At 41.3% G+C, this 21,110-nt stretch overlaps 1 protein-coding gene across 1 annotated transcript; it reads left to right on the plus strand.

Annotated features, from left to right (window-relative positions):
- The first annotated feature begins 553 nt into the window (after nucleotides 1-553).
- Nucleotides 554-2,512, plus strand: LOC123431506 (GDSL esterase/lipase APG-like). The gene is made up of 5 exons (XM_045115326.1): nucleotides 554-809; nucleotides 946-1,076; nucleotides 1,167-1,400; nucleotides 1,529-1,784; nucleotides 2,316-2,512. The coding sequence occupies exons 1-5, from the start codon at nucleotides 566-568 to the stop codon at nucleotides 2,510-2,512; spliced, it is 1,062 nt and encodes a 353-aa protein (XP_044971261.1). The 5' UTR covers nucleotides 554-565.
- The last annotated feature ends 18,598 nt before the right edge of the window (nucleotides 2,513-21,110 follow it).

A 21,110-nucleotide genomic window follows, 5' to 3' on the forward strand; every position in this document is an offset into this window, starting at 1 on the left:
TTTCTTCTTTCTTCTCCTCTTACTTTGTACCACTAAAGAAGAATTTCCATTAAGTCTGGGACAACGTAGAGGCTGGATATTGCAGGGACACCTGACTTAGCTGTGATTCTTTCTCTCCCATATTAAAAATAGCTTCCTCTTTGATTTCATTTTTGCTTAATGGCATAAGGTTTATCTAACTATTTTGGGGTCAAGTCTATGATGCAAAGGCCAGAAGAAATAAAGTGTTCCCTTATCACAACCTCCCAACTTATATGGACTAATGGTGGGTGATGTATAAAATGGCTGATTTGAAAATAAACTTAACAATTTCCCACATAACTCATAGAGATCGAAACAGTTTAAAAGGGAAAGGACTTCTAGCAAACTAACAGCACTTTATAGTATATATATGTGCGTAAAATTTAACACGTTAGTTACTAATTTAATTTGTATATGCTATGTCGTTTTCGGTATCCGCGCACACTTGTATGTATAAAAAGCCGACTTGTGTTCTGCTTCAGAAAACTCCATTAAGCGCCGCATTGGACCAGCCTAGAGCGCTGTTGTGTTGTGGACGACCCCAATGGCCGTGAGGATCTTGGTAGTCTTGCTTATCTGTCTGTTCGTGGGACTAACGGCACATGGGAAGGAAGCCCTGCCGGTTGTGCCGGGGATCATGTTCTTCGGCGACTCGTTGCTCAGCATAGGTAGCAATAATTATATAAAAACCGTGGTGAAAGCAAACGTGGCTCCCTACGGCAGGGACTTCAAAGACCATGTGGCTACAGGGAGGTTTAGCAATGGAAAAGTTCTTAGCGATTTCATAGGTTGGTCACAATCTTATTTGTTTTCTATGGAATTATTTGTTTGTATTTGTATCGATGTGTTTGACGTTTCGCAAGAACTCTTGGCAGTGTTAATGACATGTATATCTTGTGTTACAACTTGCATGGTACGTGGCAGGCGAAAAGCTAGGGTTTGATGGGTCTCCTCCTGCATACCTCAGCCCGGAGGCATCTCGACTGAATCTTTTGATTGGAGCCAACTTTGCATCAGCTGGATCGGGCTACTACGATGACACAGCACGTATATATGTAAGTACAGTACCATACTTTGGAGTATATGTGTATGTATGTTGAGTCGATCCATCACGTACGTATGTTTTATCAAATTGTGTAAGGCAGCATGTCACCCCTTTGTCCCAACAACTGGACTACTTCAAAGAGTACCAATCGAAGCTGGCAGTGGTTGCTGGGAGCAACCAGGTTCAGACCATCATCTCAGACTCACTCTACATTATTAGCGCTGCTTCAAATGACTTCGGCTTCAACTACTACATCAACCCTTTGCTCTTCTTGAGAGAGAACACGGACCAGTTCGGTGATCGCCTCATCCACATCTTTAACAACACCGTGACGGTGAGCTAGATCAAACCTGCAGCTTCCTCCTCTATCAACAAGGATCACATGATTCATACCATAACTTTGGTGTAGAAAATGGATGATTAATAGGTACTACTAACATTTTGCCATTGTATTGACTGTAGCAACTTTATACTTTGGGAGCACGGCGTGTCGGTGTTTTCTCGATAGCACCGCTGGGGTGTGCTCCCTTGGCGATCACGGTGTTTGGCCTTGGGAGAAGTGGGTGCGTGCCGAGCCTTGATGACGACGCGCGGAGGTTTAACAGGAAGTTGGGTGCAGCTGTTGACTCACTCTCGACGCGGTACCATGATCTCAAGATTGCGGTCCTGGACATATACACACCTTGGCACAGCCTTGCCACCTCTCCTGGGTCACATGGTAAGATAGATAGATAGATAGGCTAGTCAGCCATGGCAATGCGAAAGTCCTATTCTACTCCCGAGCTCATTGAGCTCTGAACAGTAAATTTGACAAAAAATGAAAATATATTAAAAAAATTGTTGTTTTTTGAGCGCAAACATTGACGGAATTTCTGGATGTTTGCAAAATTTTGCCGTATCCACATTCGTGAAAGTAGTGGCAAAAAATAAGAAAATCAGCACTCAGAAATGATTTTGAAAATAGCGCTTTTGGAACACTTTTTTTTTTGCCACGGCTTCCGCAAATGTTCTTTCATGATGAAATTTTACAAGCATCCAGAAATTTGTCAATGTTTTCCACAAGAAAAAACAGAAATGTTTCAAAAAATATTCAATTTCTTTCGGAATTTACTGTTTACCTGAGCTCATTTGAACTCTGGGTGAGAAACATAACGTCCCTGGCAAGGTTTTTTCTTGCCCCATCATCCGTGCAAGTTTTTTTCCCATTAATTCCAGCTAAAATTGTGTCGGTTTATATACGATATGTCAGGGTTCATTGAGGCGAGGCACGGATGTTGTGGTACTGGATTAGTGGAGTTAACATCGTTTCTTTGCAACCCTTTCTCCATTGGGACATGTCCAAACGCAACGACATACGTGCAGTGGGACGCCGTCCATCCGTCGGAGGCGGCGAACAAAGTGATCGCAGATTATCTGGCCAAGGGAATCAACAAGCTGCTTATGTAAGCCACTTTGTGGACGACCTATTGCTATAGTGATGTACTCCCTCCGTTCCTAAATATAAGTCTTTTAAGCAATTTCACTACGGGTCTACATACAAAACAAAATGATTGAATCTACACTTTAAATTATGTCTATATACATCCATATGTAGTCTACTAGTGAAACATCTAGAAAGACTTATATTTAGGAACGGAGGGAGTACGTAGCATTATGTTTCCTATGGACTATGGATTACCGAATAGTAGTATATATGTCTCTATAATAAATAAAGAGTTAAATACATTACGGGCGTCTTAACTTGTCATGTACGGTGAATTTGGTATCTAAAGTTGTAAAATACACAAAAATGGTGGTTTAACTTGTTCGGCCATGCAAATACGGTGCCTCCTATCTTATTCGAGTGTACTCCTTGTCCGTGTGGCGTGCCAGCATGGCGGCGGCCCACGAGTCAGTGGCCAGAAGTGAACGAGTATTTTTTTATTTTTGTTGGGATAAAATTTTTAAGCTGGGACATCCTGCTTAATGCAATAAAATGCTGGTCACCGGACCAAACTAACTTATACGTAGTAGTATTAGCTAGAAATGTATGCACACCAATTCGACGTATGGTTCTGCAATTCTTCAATACCTTTTTTATAGAAAAAATCAAGATCTTGTTTAGTTTTCATGATATGTAATTTTTACCAAATAAAAAATACAAAAATTATCGGTAGGGCATTATTGTGTATTTTAAATATCTATTCTATTTTCATTATTGTGTACTTTAAAGAGGTTAATATGAACGTTTTCAAAAATTTATGTGGATTTAGACAGTTCAACGTATATTGAAAATTGTTGTGTAAATTTATGTATCTTCATGCAGAACCACAAGCACGGACAGTTAGTGTGTATCTTCATTGTATTACTATATTTTTAAAATACACAATTACAGAAAAATTGACAAACATCTTTCAAATATAAGTTTATAAAGGTATTAAAATATCTTAAAGGTGTTTGTAGAAATGCAAGAACAATTTTACAAAATAACATTTCCAATGCACGTTGAACATTTATAAAAATATATGTTGTCATTTTTTTGAACGCATGACAAACATCTTTCAAATATAAGTTTATAATTTAATAATACCCGTGAAACATGTTTCAAAAGCATTTTTTTTCAAATGCACCAGGGCATTCCCTAAATCTCCCTTGATACTAAAATGTTTAAGAAGTAAATTATCTCATTTATTCATCAAATGATGTCTTGTCTGTTGGTTAGCAGAGGTCCCTCGGTGAATAATATAACCACGAGGCACGACACCACGTGATGCCTAAAATGGAGAAATAATGTTTACATTTTTTAGAGGGTGAGATAAATAAATTCGTAGGAAAATTCCAACTAGATGCTCTAAATAAACATAAAATTTTGCTTGGTTTATCGGCTAGATTGCAAGTGTGGCACACGTGAGCTCCTAGCTTCGAAACTTCAAATCCCTTTTTTCTTTTTTCTTTCTCTTTAATATCTCGCACGACATCATTATTATAAATTGTATTGTATCTACGATTTGCACATACAGTCGTGCTTGGTGTAGCTGATATGTGGGACCCAAACCTGACAGGTTGGACCCATTAGTATGCATCCGTATGTGATAAAATTATGAGTAAATAAATAAAATGTGAGGGGGTTGGATGTAAAAATGCTCCCGATCACTGACATGCGGGCCGCCATCATACTGGCTCGCCATGCGGGCAAGGGATATCCTTGGATACTGTATGAGGCACCGTATTTGCACAACCGAACAAGTTAGAGCATCACCTTTATGATTTTTTTAATTTTATGCATTAAACTGACCGGACATGAGAAGTTAAGGCACCCGTGGTGTATTTAACCCATAAATAAACTGTGGGATTCACGTTGGGTCCACAAATAAAAATATTACTACTAGCAAATACTTAATTAATAACCTAAATAAATATACAACTCTGTGTGTTAGATATAGCAGTATTTGATTTCCTCAAATAAAATATTTCCTCCGTGTTAAAATGTGTGACTCAATTTCGTATTAACTTTGTATTAAAGTTAGTTAGTACAAAATTAAGTCATTTATTTCGAGAAACACTACAAGGAATTTGTTCAATCATGACGCCCCATTTTGGTCACTGGAAGGTCATTGTTATTGTTTTATGACCATGTTATGACCAAATTTGGGAGGTCAACAGTTGGTCGTCAAGAATGAAGAAAGCTGACCTTTATGATATTTTGGTCATTAGATCTACGACGAAAATGTTTTGGTCGTTAAACGTATGACCACAATTTTGGTCATGGCCATGTGCCTAAACCACGTAGGATCTTACATGGCAAGATGATGTGGCACAGGTGAACCACGTAGGATCTGACGTGTCATGCTGAAGTGTCGCTTGTGGTGACGTGGAATCCACATGTGATCTGACATGGCATGATTTTCCCGGTCACTTCTACATGGGCCAGGCCTAATATTTTGGCGCCATAACCATTTCGGCCCAATTATTAGGTTCAAGCCCATTTGTTTTTACGGCCACAATCTGTTCAACACAATTATTTGATCAAATAGTGTCCATAATCTATTCGAACAAATAATTTGGTTTAAATAGTCCAGTTGAATTAGTTGTAGACCTTAATTTGCAATGTTCTGGTACACAAAAGCACATTTCTAAGATAGACCCATCAACCAATTATATATGAACAATTTTTTTACAATTACATCGTATCACAAAAAATACATTAATTTACAATCAGCCTGGCATGTCCCAATGATCATGTTCTTGGTGAAATCACAGTGTCAATGACTCTGCGGGAGTACTTGGTGGTCTTCAAACTTCTAAGAGTATTTGGACCTATTGGAGCTGAAAACTACCTGCACAAACAAAATTAAGGGTGCTGAAAAGAATTAACAAACTCAATACTAATGAATGAATTATAGTGATAATTTAAAATAATAACAAAACTAAACCATTGGTAATTAAACAATCTCGTATACAACTCACAGTCAAGCAGGACTAAAACCTGAAACTAAATAATAGATAAAAACTAGACTACTTCATGTTATTCTCAACCAAGTCAAAAGAAATAGAACTGTTAATTCAATCCAACTTTTTAGATTTAATTTGCTTAAATGACAGATTAAACGTTGAAAAGCAAGTACTAAATCTGAATAACAGGTAGAAATAGATCTACATCCAAATTTGTTTTATTACTGAATCATATTTTGTTGCATATCTATTTTGGCTCCATAAGGACATCAACCTGACCTTGCATGCTAGAAGCTGATCTACTCTTGGACCATGCACTTGATATCAACCAGAAAGCTTGGCACACGTGTCACATAGGCTTGAAGATTGGATAAAATTAGTGCTCATATTTTTAGGTTCTAAGTTGGAGATGGAGCTGCTGCAATGCTGACCCTGACCCTGGTCTTTGGTGATTTATGTTCTTTGCCTTATTTGATGATGATAATTATATATGTATCTCACCTATATTTCTCTCCATAACAACCCTGTCTGTGTTGATAATTTTTGTCTGGTGGCTGGAGATATGGGGATCAAAGATGATTCAGTGACTCGAAGTAATACCAAAAAAATAACTCCAACAGTAAAAAATCTTTCTTCCAAATAAGTAGTAAAAAGTAGCTAATCGCGTATAAATGGATCCTCACAAATTCTTCTAACGTTCATTTTGCATTATTTATTTTTTCCTTTCATATATACTGTCATGCATATCTCACACCCACCTTAAAAAGGAGTACCAAATCAAGGTGAAGGACTGGGGGTGGGTGCTATACTGTTTGCAGCTAACCTGGGGGCTTACATATATGTTCAATAAACTAAGGAGACGATCATGTTGTAAAAACTAGCACCCTGGACGCAAGAGAGAAATTGTGAAGACTTCTTCAAATAATAATAATAGTGATGCACGACAAGTGGGAATTAACCTTCTTTCAAAATAGTCAAAGTATCATGTGTAAGTATAACGTGGATGCCATGAAGAACTGTGTTCATATATAGGAAGGTGGATCATGTGATAGCACAACATTACTGTGATAGGTAGTATAAAGACAAAATAAGAAAGTGTGCATGTTATTCTTAAAAACATGCAATGAAACTTAAGTTAGTACTTAAAGTTTAGCAAGAAATCTTCGGGGGAATATATGTCTCAGTATCTGCTCATATAATAAGTAAGAGAGTGTACAACTGTACATTGCTACTTTTAAGTGTGTTTTTGTTCACATGATTTATAAACTAATCAGACATTCGTATCAAAGAGCCTGGTACTGACATAAATTTTCTATACCAATCTAGGAAGCTTGATGGTTAGTGCATGGTGCATTTATGCTCACCACATTTTTCTCATGATGCCTATTCACAAGGCGAAGTGTTCTGTCAATAAGATTATGATCAGATCATGCAATATACTTTATATGCAGTGACATCACTCAGTAGACTACTACATTATTAAGATTCTGATAAGGTATACTGTTTGTTAATTAGTACTACAACAATAACTTTGTAAGAGCTAAAATTTTTAATATCTGAGCCAACAACAGAAAGACAATTCTTTATATTAGTTGAATCATCAAATTGTATGTGTAATGACTAACGTTGGGTGTTTTATGTAATGTAAATCATATCTATCATTCTTGGCACGACTTTGGTATTATTTCATGGCATAGTACTATAACATTATCATTAGTTTTTGCGCATATATTATATGATATTGTTACTTTAAAAATGTAACACAGATGGTAGAGAAAATCACACAGAGCAAAGCAACATAGACTTAAAAAAACATCTATCATGGACTTCAAAGAAAAGGAAACATCAGCCAAGGCGCAGCAGACGCTAACGTTAGATGATGCTCGGGTACATGAACACCCTGACCTTGCGGCCCTACACACAACGCAAAAACGACAAATAGCCTCAACAAAAATCAACAGCAAGTAAGCAAGCACCGCACTGAAAACCAAGGGCGGCAACTCACCATGGACTTGGCGGGGAGGTTGGACTTCAACTAGGCGCGGACGACGCCGGAGTTGACTGATAAGTTGACTGAGGAAGAAGAGGCCCCGCTTAACAATTCCCTTTGCACTAAATGAAAGAAGCAAACCTAAAAGGCTATAATTAAGGCCTAAAATTGCAGTGCAAGGCAGGTCTGAAGCAGCCCACGACGAGTATGTAGTTAAAAACTTCAAATCAATCTCGCATGCATTTGTATTGCTTGTCGTCAGTTCCTAAACACCTAGACTATCATCCGAATCCAAGTGTTCAGTTGGATGCTAAATAAATCCGAGAAACTTATACTGGTCGTTTAGCAAACAAAAATGCCACTACGAAATAGGAGAGGAAGCATGCATCATCACCTAGGCGGCTGGGGCGTCACGGCGTCATGCGCAGTGACGGAGGTGGAGCCGCCGGGCGGCCGGGGGAGGGCTCCATGCAGGTCATCTGGACGACGGCGCTGTCGTCGGACCCCCACGGGACGGTACCTGCGTCCAACGGGCGGCGCCGGCATCGGCAGCCCCTCCTCCGCGGCCTCGATCTCCCCGTTCTCCATCGCGGCTCGCTGCATCACACGTAATCTTGCCGCCGTACCAGGCCACGTCCTCCCTGGTGTTCACCCCCTCGATCTGCACCAGCGACGCCGTCTCGTACTGGTTCGTGTTGGACCTGCGCGTCGCCAAACCAAACCCACGGATTCAGAGACACGCGCGAGGGGGGAAGAACGAAACCGCGATGGCGGAGGGAGCTGCTCACCTCTTGTATCCTAAGATGGTGCCGCACACGTAGAGCCTCACGCGCTGGCCGGTGCATCCCTTCACCATCTTACTGCGGCGGCGGCGCTGGGGAGGAGGGGTGGGGTGAGGGGGGAGAAGGCCGACGCAATCAGGAAGCAGAGAGAAAACCCTAGCAGGCGGCGCTCGTGGTGGCTTATGTATCCCTCTGTGTGGAAGTGGATGGTAGGGATTTGTTGGTGAGGGTTTGTATGGACGGCGGTGATTTGCTTTTGGGGGAGATTGCGGAGCTGAGGTGGGCGGGCCTGTTATTGTAGGTGGGTCGCTAACAGTTTAGCGAATTTGGATGGGTTGATCGAAGTCCGAGTTCAGGGCGTAAGCGGTGCCAAGAAATGAATACGCTTCCATTCATGTCTTCTCAATGTCCTGTTTTAATTGACCTGCTTATAGTTCTAAAAGAATATCTGATTATATGGGGTATATATTTATTGCAAAATCGATTTGTACTTGATTGATTTAACAATAATGCATACACAATCCAAACTTCTTAAGTTATTGTTTTTATTTAATGCATATAGTAGTAGAATTTCTACAAAAAGGAAGGTTTGCACGAACAAATGAATTAGTGAAATTGGTATTACCATTAAGAAGAAGAAAAATGAGATGAAAAATAAAACAGAAAAAATAAGCTTCTCGAGGAAAAATGAACTAGTGACATTGCTATTAGCCTTTTTAAAAAGGAAATCAAAATAATGACAAAAATTAAACAAATTTACATATAAATTGCGCTTTTTATAATATACAAAAATAAGTATACAATCGTATAAATTTCGCAAAATATGAAGTTTTGTAAAAGAATTAATTAGTGGCAAAAATGCAGCTCATTAGGAGATGCCTAGCTAGTACTTCCTTCACAAAGATTCTAGGTGAACAGAACTTTGGAATTTTGCTACGAACGATTTAATTGGCAAATAGAGCTAATTTTTTTCATCAGACAGTGATTTGGGCAGGAAAGAGTGCCAAAAATATTGAGGGCAATCAAGAAATTATAAATTCTGACCTGTCAACATACTCATACTTTGTGGCCTTGTCGACACCTATACAAGACACGTACGCGAAATTGTCGAGTTGTCTGCCCAGTCACTTCAATTTAAGCCTATGACCTTATTAATTTTGTCAAGGAGGACCTACAATACGGACATAAACAGAGCTACACATGCCAATGACCATTTTGTGCAATGGGCTTATGACCTTCTTGATAGAGATGGTCAAAAATTTATAGGGTTTGGAACTTCTTAGACACCTCATGACCTTTTTGTAAATTTTAGTCATAGATCTATGACCAATTCGACCCGTCATTATTTTTTGTCATAAACGAGCGTATTTCTTGTAGTGAAAGGGGAGTAAAAGATAACATGCGGATGGCATGCACTTTGAAGTTCATAGCAAATATCTTTTGTCCCATTCATGGCATTTTTCGAAGGATTCACCCACGGCAACTCGCCTAGATGGTTAATTTACTATATCTGAAGTGGTTGTCATGTGACAGTTTTCTGTTGAAATTAAACAGTGGCAACTGTATGGATAGTGAGTGTGCGTTGACGTGGATGGAGTGAATTGGACCAGAGATAAAAATGGCTTGTGCGGTGCATTCACTCTAGCGTCTTTGCTTTTATTCAGCCAACTGTGAAGATATCAGTTCAATCGCTTTCTTGTTTTCCTTTTGTGTGTTGACGTGGTGCATGTGCTGGTTACACCGAAAGGTTGGTCCTCTCCTAGCTGATGTCCATCAAAGAGGGATAATTTCATCGTCCTTTTTTTTAAAAGGGGAATATAATAATATCGAAAAGATATCGATTACACCCAACTTCTGCATCAACGAGATGTCGAAAGACAATCAGGATGCACACAGCCAAAAACGAAATAAAAAAGAGAGAAATATAAAACAAAGACCACGTCGTAGTGATCAAACACTCGCAGCAGCAACACCCTAACCACCACCGAAGACAACACTTGGACCGCAAAAGAGATTCTTCATAAGTGACGCCGTCAAGAAGGAAACAATGCACAAGCATTGTCGTCGCCCCGATCAAGGATCTTGAGTTTTCACCCTAAAAAAAAGTCTGAGATCCCTAAAACAATGTCTTCAGCAAGGCCATTGCCAGGTACAACCAATAAAGGTCAGACCTTGGACTTTCACCGTGGAAATCATGACTCGGTACTTGAGAAGCACCACCAAAATTGCTTTCCACCAGTATTGCCACCCCCTCCTGCCAAGGCCGCTGTTGCAAGTACTCGACACCCGACACCTAGGAAAAACATGTGTTGCAAGTCTTCATCGTTGTCAAAACTCCTTTCCGCCATTACAAGCTTCCAATCACAACCACCTTCACTTTCTTCAACATTGTCCATGCATGGAAATCTATATTTAGACATGTCCCATCGCACTGGAAAGATAGCAAAGCTTCGCGCCACGCCCTTATAAAACCTAGCAACAATGAGTCACGAAATGACATCAAATGTACTTGAAGTTGGTTTGAATCAAGCTTTTCATTCTATTATTTGAAATATCTACCAGGAATGTCTGCAACGTGCCACCATGTGGATGTTTCTTGGCATCGATTCAACAACATGGACCTAGCAACAATGAGTCACGGTAGCAAACTGGTTCCGGAGAGAATTAGTGTAATGCATTTCTATTTTTCTGCAGTTGTTCACAGATCTATTTCTCTCCTCTTAATTGTGAATAACATGCCAAATTCGCCTTTAATAGTAGATATTTGAAAGAATTTTGGTAAAATGGAAAAGGGCTTTCTTTCTAAAGAAAGATGCTAATTTGATTAATATTAATATCGGGACTGCGGGCCTCCTCCACCCTCCGCCCAATGCGTTGTCACTGCGGGCCTCCTCCACCCTCCATATTTTGCGAGACGAGCGCCGCCACCATCGTCAGTGCCGGCGGCGACAACGGACAAGGGATCGGCTAGAGGACTAGCGCTGGCTAGGGATCGGTGCCCTCCGGCGCCGCCCGAGCGAGGGCGATACAGGAGTCGTTTCTTTTCTAAAAATGGGAAGATTTTCACTTCCCGGTCTCCGCACCTACTAGGAATGCATACAACCATTTTAGTATGAGTACCAAGATAAACATGATCCTTGTAATTTTTTAAGTGAGTATCAAGATATTTTTTGATGAGTGATTGCACCACACATCAAGCTTGATATTCAATAAATGGGGAAAACCCCTTGTGCATCACGTGTCAATTTTATGAATTGAACTAGGGTCGTTAGGCTACACAACCGCATGCCCAACCACTGACCCAATGCATTCTCTGCACCAAGGAATTCTAGGAATTTCATCGCCCTTTAGGGCCATAGAGTCATAATTGCCTCCCATCTGGTTGTGATGCGCCACGGGGGAGCTCGTCCTTTGTCCGGGTGAGGCAGAGCTAGGAGACAACCTCCACCTTTTGTTAAACATTATATTATTCCTATTATGCAAATGAGGGAATCATTTTTCCTGAAGAGTGCTCTCTTGTAAGAGTGCTTGGATAATCCCAAGTGTAAAGATAAAGTAACCTATCGATAAGTACTTCCCTTGATTGAGTACCAAGATTTATCGAACCATAAGTATTTCTTCCAGCAAGTACTTCCCTTGATTGAGTACCAAGATTTATCGAACAATAAGTATTTCTTCCAGCAAACAAAGTCATGGGTATCTGCACAGAAGATATAAGACACTCTTGCCCTCTATGGTTTCAAGAAGGTTGTCAAGCTTCTTATCCTGCTTGTTACAAGGATAAATGCTACAACAAAGAATAGTATTTCTGTTGATGTCTTCAGTAATGGAAAGTAGAACCCAGGGGCCGTAGGAAATTGATGGGGGCTTAGATTTCTAGTAGCTGCCTTCTACTAGTGTTCAAAGCCCTCTTGGTTGTGATCCGTGTTGTGGTTCATTTTTTTTTGATAAGGAGGAAGCGAGCCCCGGCCTCTGCATCAATCGATGCATGCAGCCATATTATTAAAGATAGATAAAATAGTATCTTAGATCCAAATAGCTGAAAAAGCCGAAAGTGTAAAAGAAAGCACGAAAAAAGCCACATCCGGCGTATGTAAACTTAGACTACGATGCCTATACATCTAGTATATTATTAGCACGCCATCCAAATCGGTTGAAGATAACCCGTGCGGCCATCTCCCATCGGTTGCACCCAATATCCATAAGATCCCTGTACTCCGCATGACTGAGTAACGACCACGTACGGATCCAAGACGTTGCTCTGTATATAACCTGCAAAAATTGTTGAAGTTCTTGCCATTAAAGATCATGTCATTCCTGGTATTCCATATTGCCCAAAACAAAGCACATATCCCAACACCGATAAGTTTCGATATTTTAGCGTCAACTCCATTGAGCCACGTTGTAAATATTGAACCAACACATATAGGTGGGCTGATATTAAAAGCTATTTGAATAGTTCTCCATAGCAGTTTTGCAAGAGGACATTCTATAAAAAGGTGTTTAATTGTTTCATTTTGCTCACAATAGCAACAGTTAGGCCTTCCTCTCCAACTGCGCTTAAGCAAGTTATCTTTGGTTAGTATGACCCCTTTGTGTATAAACCACATAAATATTTTAATTCTCAGGGGCACCTTGATCCTCCAAATAGGTACAGATGTTGGTAAAATTCCTGTATTTATCAGATGTGAATACATGGACTTGACTGAGAATACTCCATTCTTAGTTAATATCCACCTAATACTATCTGATTGTTCAGCTAAATGCACCTGCATGATTCTTTCAACCAAATGCAACCATGCATCCCAGCGAGCTCCTACTAAAGCCCTTCTGAACTGTATATTAAGCGGTGTAGATTGTAGTAACGTGGATACATAATCCTCTTTACGTTGTACTATATTATATAACATTGGGTATTGAAGTGCAAGTGGTGTGTCCCCAAGCCAAGTATCTTCCCAAAACCTTGTTGAGGCACCATTACCCACTATAAATTTTACCCTCTGGTAAAACTTCATCTTTATCTTCATTAGCCCTTTCCAAAATGGGGAATCATTTGGTCTAGCTGTAACCTGAGCTAAAGTTTTAGAATTTAGGTATTTGTTCTGAAGTATCTGAATCCACGTTCCTTCAGATTCTGTAGATAATCTATATAGCCATTTGCTAAGCAAACATTTGTTTTTCACTTCTAGATTCTCAATGCCCAAACCCCCTTGATCTTTAGGAGAGCATATAATATCCCACCGAGCTAATCTGTATTTCTTTCTAGCTTCATCACTTTGCTAGAAAAACCGAGATCTGTAAAAGTCTAGTCTTTTTCGTACCCCTACTGGTATTTCAAAGAAAGATAATAGAAACATAGGTAAGCTTGTTAACACCGAGTTAATTAAGACAAGCCTCCCTCCATATGACATTAGTTTACCCTTCCAGCAGCTTAATTTTTTCTCAATTCTTTCTTCGATACATTTCCATTCTTTATTTGTGAGACGCCTATGATGAATAGGTATTCCGAGGTAGCTAAACGGAAGTGATCCTAGTTCACAACCAAATAGCTGTCTATACGCGTGTTGCTCTTCTTTTGCCTTTCCAAAGCATAAGATTTCGCTTTTGTTAAAGTTAATTTTGAGCCGTGATAATTGTTCAAATAAACACAATAATAATTTCATGTTCCTTGCTTTAGCCATATCGTGTTCCAGAAAAAGAATTGTATCATCCGCATATTGTAATATAGACACACCCCCATCTACAAGGTGTGGAATACGTCCACCAACTTGGTCTTTATCTTTGGCTCGCGTAATGAGTATTGTCAACATATCAACAACTATGTTGAATAATACTGGGGACATTGAGTCCCCCTGTCTTAACCCTTTGTGTGTTTGAAAATAATGTCCTATGTCATCGTTTACTTTAACACCTATGCTCCCTTTCTGTATGGAAGCATCAACCTGATCTCTCCACCTTTCATTAAAACCTTTCATTCGTAAGGCCTGTTGAAGGAATGACCAATTTACCTTATCGTAAGCCTTTTCGAAATCTACTTTAAAGATAATTCCATCTAATTTCTTTGTATGGATTTCGTGCAACGTTTCATGAAGAACGAAAACCCCCTGAAGGACATGTCTCCCAAGCATAAACGCCGTCTGTGTCGGTTGGACTACAGAATGTGCTATCTGTGTCAACCTATTTGTGCCAACCTTTGTGAAAATCTTGAAGCTCACATTCAGCAAACAAATTGGTCTAAACTGTTCAATGCGTGTTGCTTCCACCTTTTTTGGCAACAACGTAATTGTTCCAAAGTTGAGGTGGAAAAGCTGCAACCGGCCCTCGAATAAATCTTGGAACATAGGCATGAGATCACCTTTAATAATATGCCAACACTTCTTATAAAATTCTGCTGGGAACCCATCTGGTCCCGGTGCCTTATTCCGTTTCATTTGTGCTATTGAATCGTAAACCTCCTTCTCTGTAAAGGGAGCAGATAAAACCTCATTCTCATCTGCATTTAGTTGAGGTATATCATGATTCAAGCTCTCATCCAGTGAGACCAACGTCTCTTTTGAAGGTCCAAATAATTTCTTGTAATATTCAGATATGTATAATTTTAAGTTTTCATGACCTACTATTGTTCCTTCATCTTGCTCCAGTTGAATTATTTTTTTCTTTCTATGCTTGCCATTTGCAATCATGTGAAAGAATTTAGTATTATCGTCTCCATGAACTACCTTGTTCACCTTAGCTCTTTGTGCCCATTTCATTTCCTCTTCTCTTAACAATTTTTGCAATTCTTTTTCAGCATTTATCTTATTATTCCTATCTGTCATGTTTAACTGTGCCGACTCGGCTTTGATGTCTAAATCATCAATCAGACGAGTCAGTTTTTCTTTTTCTATTTTATAAATACCACTTTGATTTTTCGCCCATCCTCTCAGAAATTGGCGAAGATGTCTTATTTTGTTCTGCCATCTTTCAATATTCGTAGAGCCACCAACTTTTCTAGCCCATTCACGAGCTATGAGATCTATGAAGCCTTCTCGTTCAAACCAACTTAATTCAAATGAGAAGACATTTTTATTACCTACATGATTGGCCTCCCCTGAGTCAACCATGAGGGGTGTGTGGTCTGAGATGGCTCTCTGTAATGCCCGTACTGTGACAAAGGGGTACTTATGTTCCCAGTCGACACTAGTTAGTACTCGGTCCAACTTCTCATATGTTGGTACCGGTAAAGAATTCGCCCATGTAAATTGTCTACCAGTAAGGTCAATCTCCCTCAGATCGAGACTCTCAATAACCATATTGAACATGAGTGACCATCGTTCATCATAGTTATCGTTATTTTTTTCCTCAGACCTCCTGATAATATTAAATTCTCCCCCCACCATAATTGGAATTGTTTCTTCTCCACAAATTCTTACTAGATCAGCAAGGAAGTCAGGTTTTAGTTCTGGTTGAGCTGCACCATATACGGCTATCAAAGCCCATCTGAACCCATCAATTTTCGATCTCACTCGAAACTTAACGGTAAACTCGCCGTAAACCACACTCATCACCTCCAATGTCTCACATTTGACACCAAGTAAGATTCCTCCAGATCTACCCCTTGGTGGCAAACAGTGCCAGTCAAATTCAACCCCTCCTGATAAAGTATTTAAAAATTGAGGTGTGAAATTATCTCTTCCAGTTTCTTGTAGAGCCATAAAATCTAGTTTATATTCTGTCGATGTGTCTCTAAGGAACCTTCTTTTAGCCAAGTCTGCTAGACCTCTGCTATTCCAGAATATTCCTTTCATATATCATCATGGAATTTTTTATTTTGTTTCACTCTGGCACTTCTCCTAACCGCTGATTCGGGAAAAACCTTCCTTTTCCAAGGTCGCTTTGGTTTTTCCAGAATCATTTGAGTGATACCTTCTTGATTAATTGATGGTGAATGCGTACCCGGAATTAAAGAGGCCGTATACCCCTCCAATCCCGTATCATCCCCCTCCTCTTCCTCTCCGTCTATGTGTAATAAACTTTGACATACTTTTTGTAATTCTACCCCTCCTAATTCATTAATATCTTTTTCATTCACAGGCTTGACCGATTCAAGATTTTGAATAAACTCTATAGTTATATCCGTTTCTATATCAAGAATATCATTAATAGTTTTCGCTAATTGTTTGCTGGAAGAACCTAGAGTAATTCCTATGTCGCTAGCATTTTGCATAATCTCAGATTCGGTGAAATGCAGTATTGAAGCATTATGATCAATTTGCATACCTGTAGCTGCCTCGACATCTCGAAGCTTTGCTGCCCTCGTAGCACGCGCTAGTAACATGTCATCGGCATCCGGCTGCTCCTGGATACGTTGACTGAACCTTAAATCTCCGCAAGAAGGATCTGGAATTCCTCCAAAAGAAATCACATCTTGTGAGGATATAGCTGTATGTGTTCGTCCTTTTACCTTACAATCAGCAGCAACCTTGTCCTGCCCAGAAGACGGTGCGGAAGTCTGTTCCAGTATTGCAAAACTGCTGTCTTGCTGCTGCTGATTCAACAAGCAAGATTCAGACTCTGTATTTTGATTCGGTCCATCAGAAGCAGCATTTACATTGATGCTGTTGCTCACCAGCCCAGCTGAAGCAACGTTTTGCTGCATGGCTTGCATGTCCCCCTCTGACAGAGCTGACTTATAATGGCTGGCTGCGCATGTTAAGACGCTGAGACCAGCCGAAGCATCCTTTTGCTTCGTATATTGCATGTCACCCTGGGACATACTGTGAGAATAGTGGCTTGTACTTCTCACATCGTTGCTACTGTTTCCCATCAGCCCGGCCGTAAGTATCAAAATGCTTCGAAAATTGCATGTCACCCCGATGTACGTCCTGATTACACGTCTTAGGCACAGATTTCTGTTTCAGGCTCAGTTGCTCATCTTCCCTATGAAGTTTGATTGAACTGATTGGCGTGGTCAGCACCTCCAAGTGTGACAAACGCATGGGCGGAGAAGTATTTTTTCCTTGACGTGGTATCTCTTCCTCGATAGCAGGTATTACTTCCTCTTCGACACATGCTTCCGTCCATAGAGTAGTTGGCGTAGGCATCTCAAAAGATCCAAGCCGTAAAGTAACCATAGGTGACACTGAAGAGGAAGGGGTTCCTGCGCTGTTAAGTGAATTATGCTTGGCAAATGATGATTGTGATTTTGCATTGTGATTAGACTTGTCGGGCTGATCCTCGTCGGCATCTCCCTGCTCCTTATCTCGATCATCTCCATCTGCCATATGAGTATCACCGTCATGTGATTGCTGTTGGACCTCCACCTCGACCTCTACATCAAGGTCATAGTGAATTCCATCGTAAGACCATGGTGCGTAGTCCGGTATGTACTCAACATCAAGGACCAACACACACACCCTCGCTATACCCCGTTTTCGAGTAAAAGGCATATCCACCTTATCTGTCTTACCAACCAAAGACCCTAGACTCCATACAATAAGGAAGTCATTAAGAAGAATCTCTGGTATTCCTGAAAATCTAATCCAAAACTTCTTTAACCGCGTACCCTGTGGTTCCGGTTTTTTACACTCCTCAAACTCAAGTAAACATTTGCTATCACTAACTTTGCTGACCCCAAATGCAAGCAACCTTTGAAGATCCTCTCTTCTTGGAAACTCTACTCGAAAACTTTGATCATCTACCTTATGTGGTGCCCACTGGTATGTCTCAGACACAAAACTTTTCAGCTGTTGAGAAACTTGTTCTGCAGTCAGTGTTCCGTTTGTAACCGTTACTAGTCCCGTTCTGGAACTCTCTAGGCGAGGCGGAACTAGGACCGATGAGGATCTTGGTGTCTCAAAGAACATCAGCCTACTTTGACATACACCATAAATATTAATTACCGGCTTAGGAACTGAGAGTAGCGGACATGTGGCATCATCATGACCTGGTTTCTGGCAGAGATCACATATCTCAGTTGTACAATCTACTACGAAGTGTCCAGGAACTCCACACCTGTAGCATGCCAATTTTTCCTTCTTTCGAGCAGCTTTGTTCGCGCGTGCGGTGTCTCTATCCTCAGCCGACTTAGGTCTCTCAGCAGAGTTGGAAGTATTACCTGGCACTCCATCGTTTGCCATTGTATTAATTTCCTTCCACTTGGGCAGCGAATTGTTTCGGCCAAACGTTCGGAGTCCACCACCCCCACGTTGACGAAAGGTCGAACCTCTTGCACCTTCGACAAAATTGCCTTCCGGAGGTTGGAAAGGTCTGTGCCACTGATTAGCACCTCCCCCCGGCCCTCCCCCGACGTTCCATTGCCCACGTCCACCACCTTGACCGCTGAAGTTTTCGTTCCAATGCTGTCCAAAATTTCTATATCCCTGGTATCCGCCACCTCCTCTGTTATACCCTGCACCTCGTGCAGGCTTAAACGTCACACCTCCACGGCCCTGACTGTCCTTTCCTGCAGTAAGAAGAGGACGCTCCCCATCAGATCGTGACAGTGCTGGATTCCCTGCCCCTGAGGTATGCGCCACTGCAACCTGCTTGGGATCAAAGTGAGCAGCCGCTGCAACCTGCTTGGGTTCAGAGGGAGTAGCCGCTGGCTGGGATCCACCCCGTGCGGCCATGGAAAGCGCCGGCACTCGGCGGGCTCTTCCCGTTCTCGACGGGAACCCAGGCGGCGATCGAAAAGACTTGCGATCTGTGCCTTCGTGGCAAACCCTGATTCCCAGTTCGTTTTCTACCGAGCTTTTTTTCTCGTACGTATCAGATCGTTCGTTAATCTCTGGGCTATCCACCGGGCACAACTGGGCCTTATACCCAGCTGTCTCGGGCCCTTTCACATCAATTAATGGCCCATCTTGGCCTATGAGTAAATTCAAACGTTGCTTCCTCTTTTCTCGGATCCCGAGATCTACCTGCGACGAGGACGTCGCCGACGGACGCACCGTCGCCACAGCTCGATTGTTCTTCCGTTTGATCGGGACTGTCTTCCAAGAATCGATAAAATCAGCTAGTGTTAATGCCGGTAGTCGTACCTTCGGAAGAGGTCCTTTCCATGGTCGTATTGCGGACGGTGTCAGTGCGTCGATGTACGATACGCCGGAGTACCTCTCTCTTGTCTTCCGTATGATCTCCAAGTCCAGACCAAGCACGATCGGACGAAGGAATGAGGCCATCTAAATTTTGTGCAACTTCTTCCTCGGTATATCCTAGCTGCAATGATTCGCATATAAGATCTGATGGAGTTGGGGATTGTACCTCACGCTGATCTGGGACTTCATTCTCTGGTTCGTCGTCGGTGTCAGTGGCCAAGGCCCAGAACCTACCTCCGACCGGACACTGGCCAGTTAGCGTGCGGGCGCCGCCGGCTGTGACCATCCGCCAGGCCCGCCGGTAGTTGCCCCCGTCGCCAGTCGCGCGAGTCGCCAGTCGCCAGTGGACCACCTGTATTCGGATGTTTTAGCTTTTCTCTATTTTCTCAGATTCATGATAGAACAAGTCGTTAAGTGTTGTCCTAATAACATCCTATATGTAATGCATGTGTCAGTCAGGTCCTTGTTAGAAATATTAGCTCCCAATACATGGTACCAAAGAGACCACCTGCCTTTCAATTCAAAGTTTGTACTGTACTAGCTCGTTGTTCTTGGCTGTGTTATGCCTAACTTGGCCAAGTATTTCTGTTGTTTTGTTAACTGAAACGTCAGGAAATGTTATTGCAAAGCTCTCGGTCTGTTATCATTCAGGTGTGACAGCTCCACATTCTTTTCATATATGATGATGATCATTCTCGAATCTAAAAGTGCGAATGATTCCATTTACTTGTGTCAAAGTGGAATCGACACAAGCTCGGCTTTCACACAGATTTACATACCATATAAGGAAAAGATATTCGCATTCTGGTGTTATCTGCCCTTCACAAGCGTTGCAGACTTCATTTTTCTTCCATGTGATATTATATTCTGACCATGCAACAGAAATGTATATATTTGTATGCAAAATGCCTTGTTCAAGAATTTATCCGATTAACCAGTTAACTTGCTGATTAATCCCTACTCATAGGGTCACCGAGTAGCCGATAAACCAAAAAATCGTCCAATTAATTGATTAAATGGCCGATTACATTGCCGATTTGCCCATTAATCCCCTACTCGTCAGCCAACCGAGCAGCTATCAGTTAACGATTTCCTCAACAGTGGCAAAATATATTACTATCTGCAATGGCATGTGGGCCAGAGCTTTTTTCTGAAAGAACAAAACAATATAAACCACACTTTCAAGGGTAAAGTGCTGAAACAATATCAAATTGCAACGATGGACCGCCCCACTCATGCCATGTCGGTTTTGCCTATCCCCAAAAGCCACTGTGACCAAGATGGACCACCCCCGAAGGGGCATGTTCTGGAAGGGGCAAGCGATTGCTTCAGAGGGGACTGTTTGGTGGCTTGGTGTGAGGCTTGTCGTCTCCGCGAGGAGGGGGGTGCTGGCTTGGTTGACATTGAGGTGCAAAATGCATGTCTCCTGTTGTAGATGGTTCATAAGGTTTTTAGTGGCGTCCGTACCCCCTGGACGGTGTGGGTGCGTTGTTGGTACTTTGGGGATCATCCTGCTGCTTTGACCCCCTCATGGAAGGTACGGACGCCACTGAAATAGAGTGATGATATATTATTGCCTATAGGGCATATTTTCAAGACACATGATGAAACAATAAATTACAGAACAATGTACATCACTTCAAAAAAAAGTTAATTTTGAGAATTTAAAGATTTAAGGACACTATTAGTGATGCTCTAACCATATAATTGGACGGGAACTTGTGTTTGGCGTCTGGAGTGGATTGGATGGCGTCAGACATATA

Source organism: Hordeum vulgare, chromosome 2H, assembly GCF_904849725.1.
Source record: "Hordeum vulgare subsp. vulgare chromosome 2H, MorexV3_pseudomolecules_assembly, whole genome shotgun sequence".
Classification (NCBI taxonomy): domain Eukaryota; kingdom Viridiplantae; phylum Streptophyta; class Magnoliopsida; order Poales; family Poaceae; genus Hordeum; species Hordeum vulgare.

Excerpts from the sequence above, each read along its gene's own strand:
- LOC123431506 (XM_045115326.1), top strand. The coding sequence starts at position 566 with ATGGCCGTGAGGATCTTGGTAGTCTTGCTTATCTGTCTGTTCGTGGGA. Across the intron at positions 810-945 it reads AGTTCTTAGCGATTTCATAG|GCGAAAAGCTAGGGTTTGAT; the intron begins GTTGGTCACAAT and ends GGTACGTGGCAG. Across the intron at positions 1,785-2,315 it reads CACCTCTCCTGGGTCACATG|GGTTCATTGAGGCGAGGCAC; the intron begins GTAAGATAGATA and ends ACGATATGTCAG.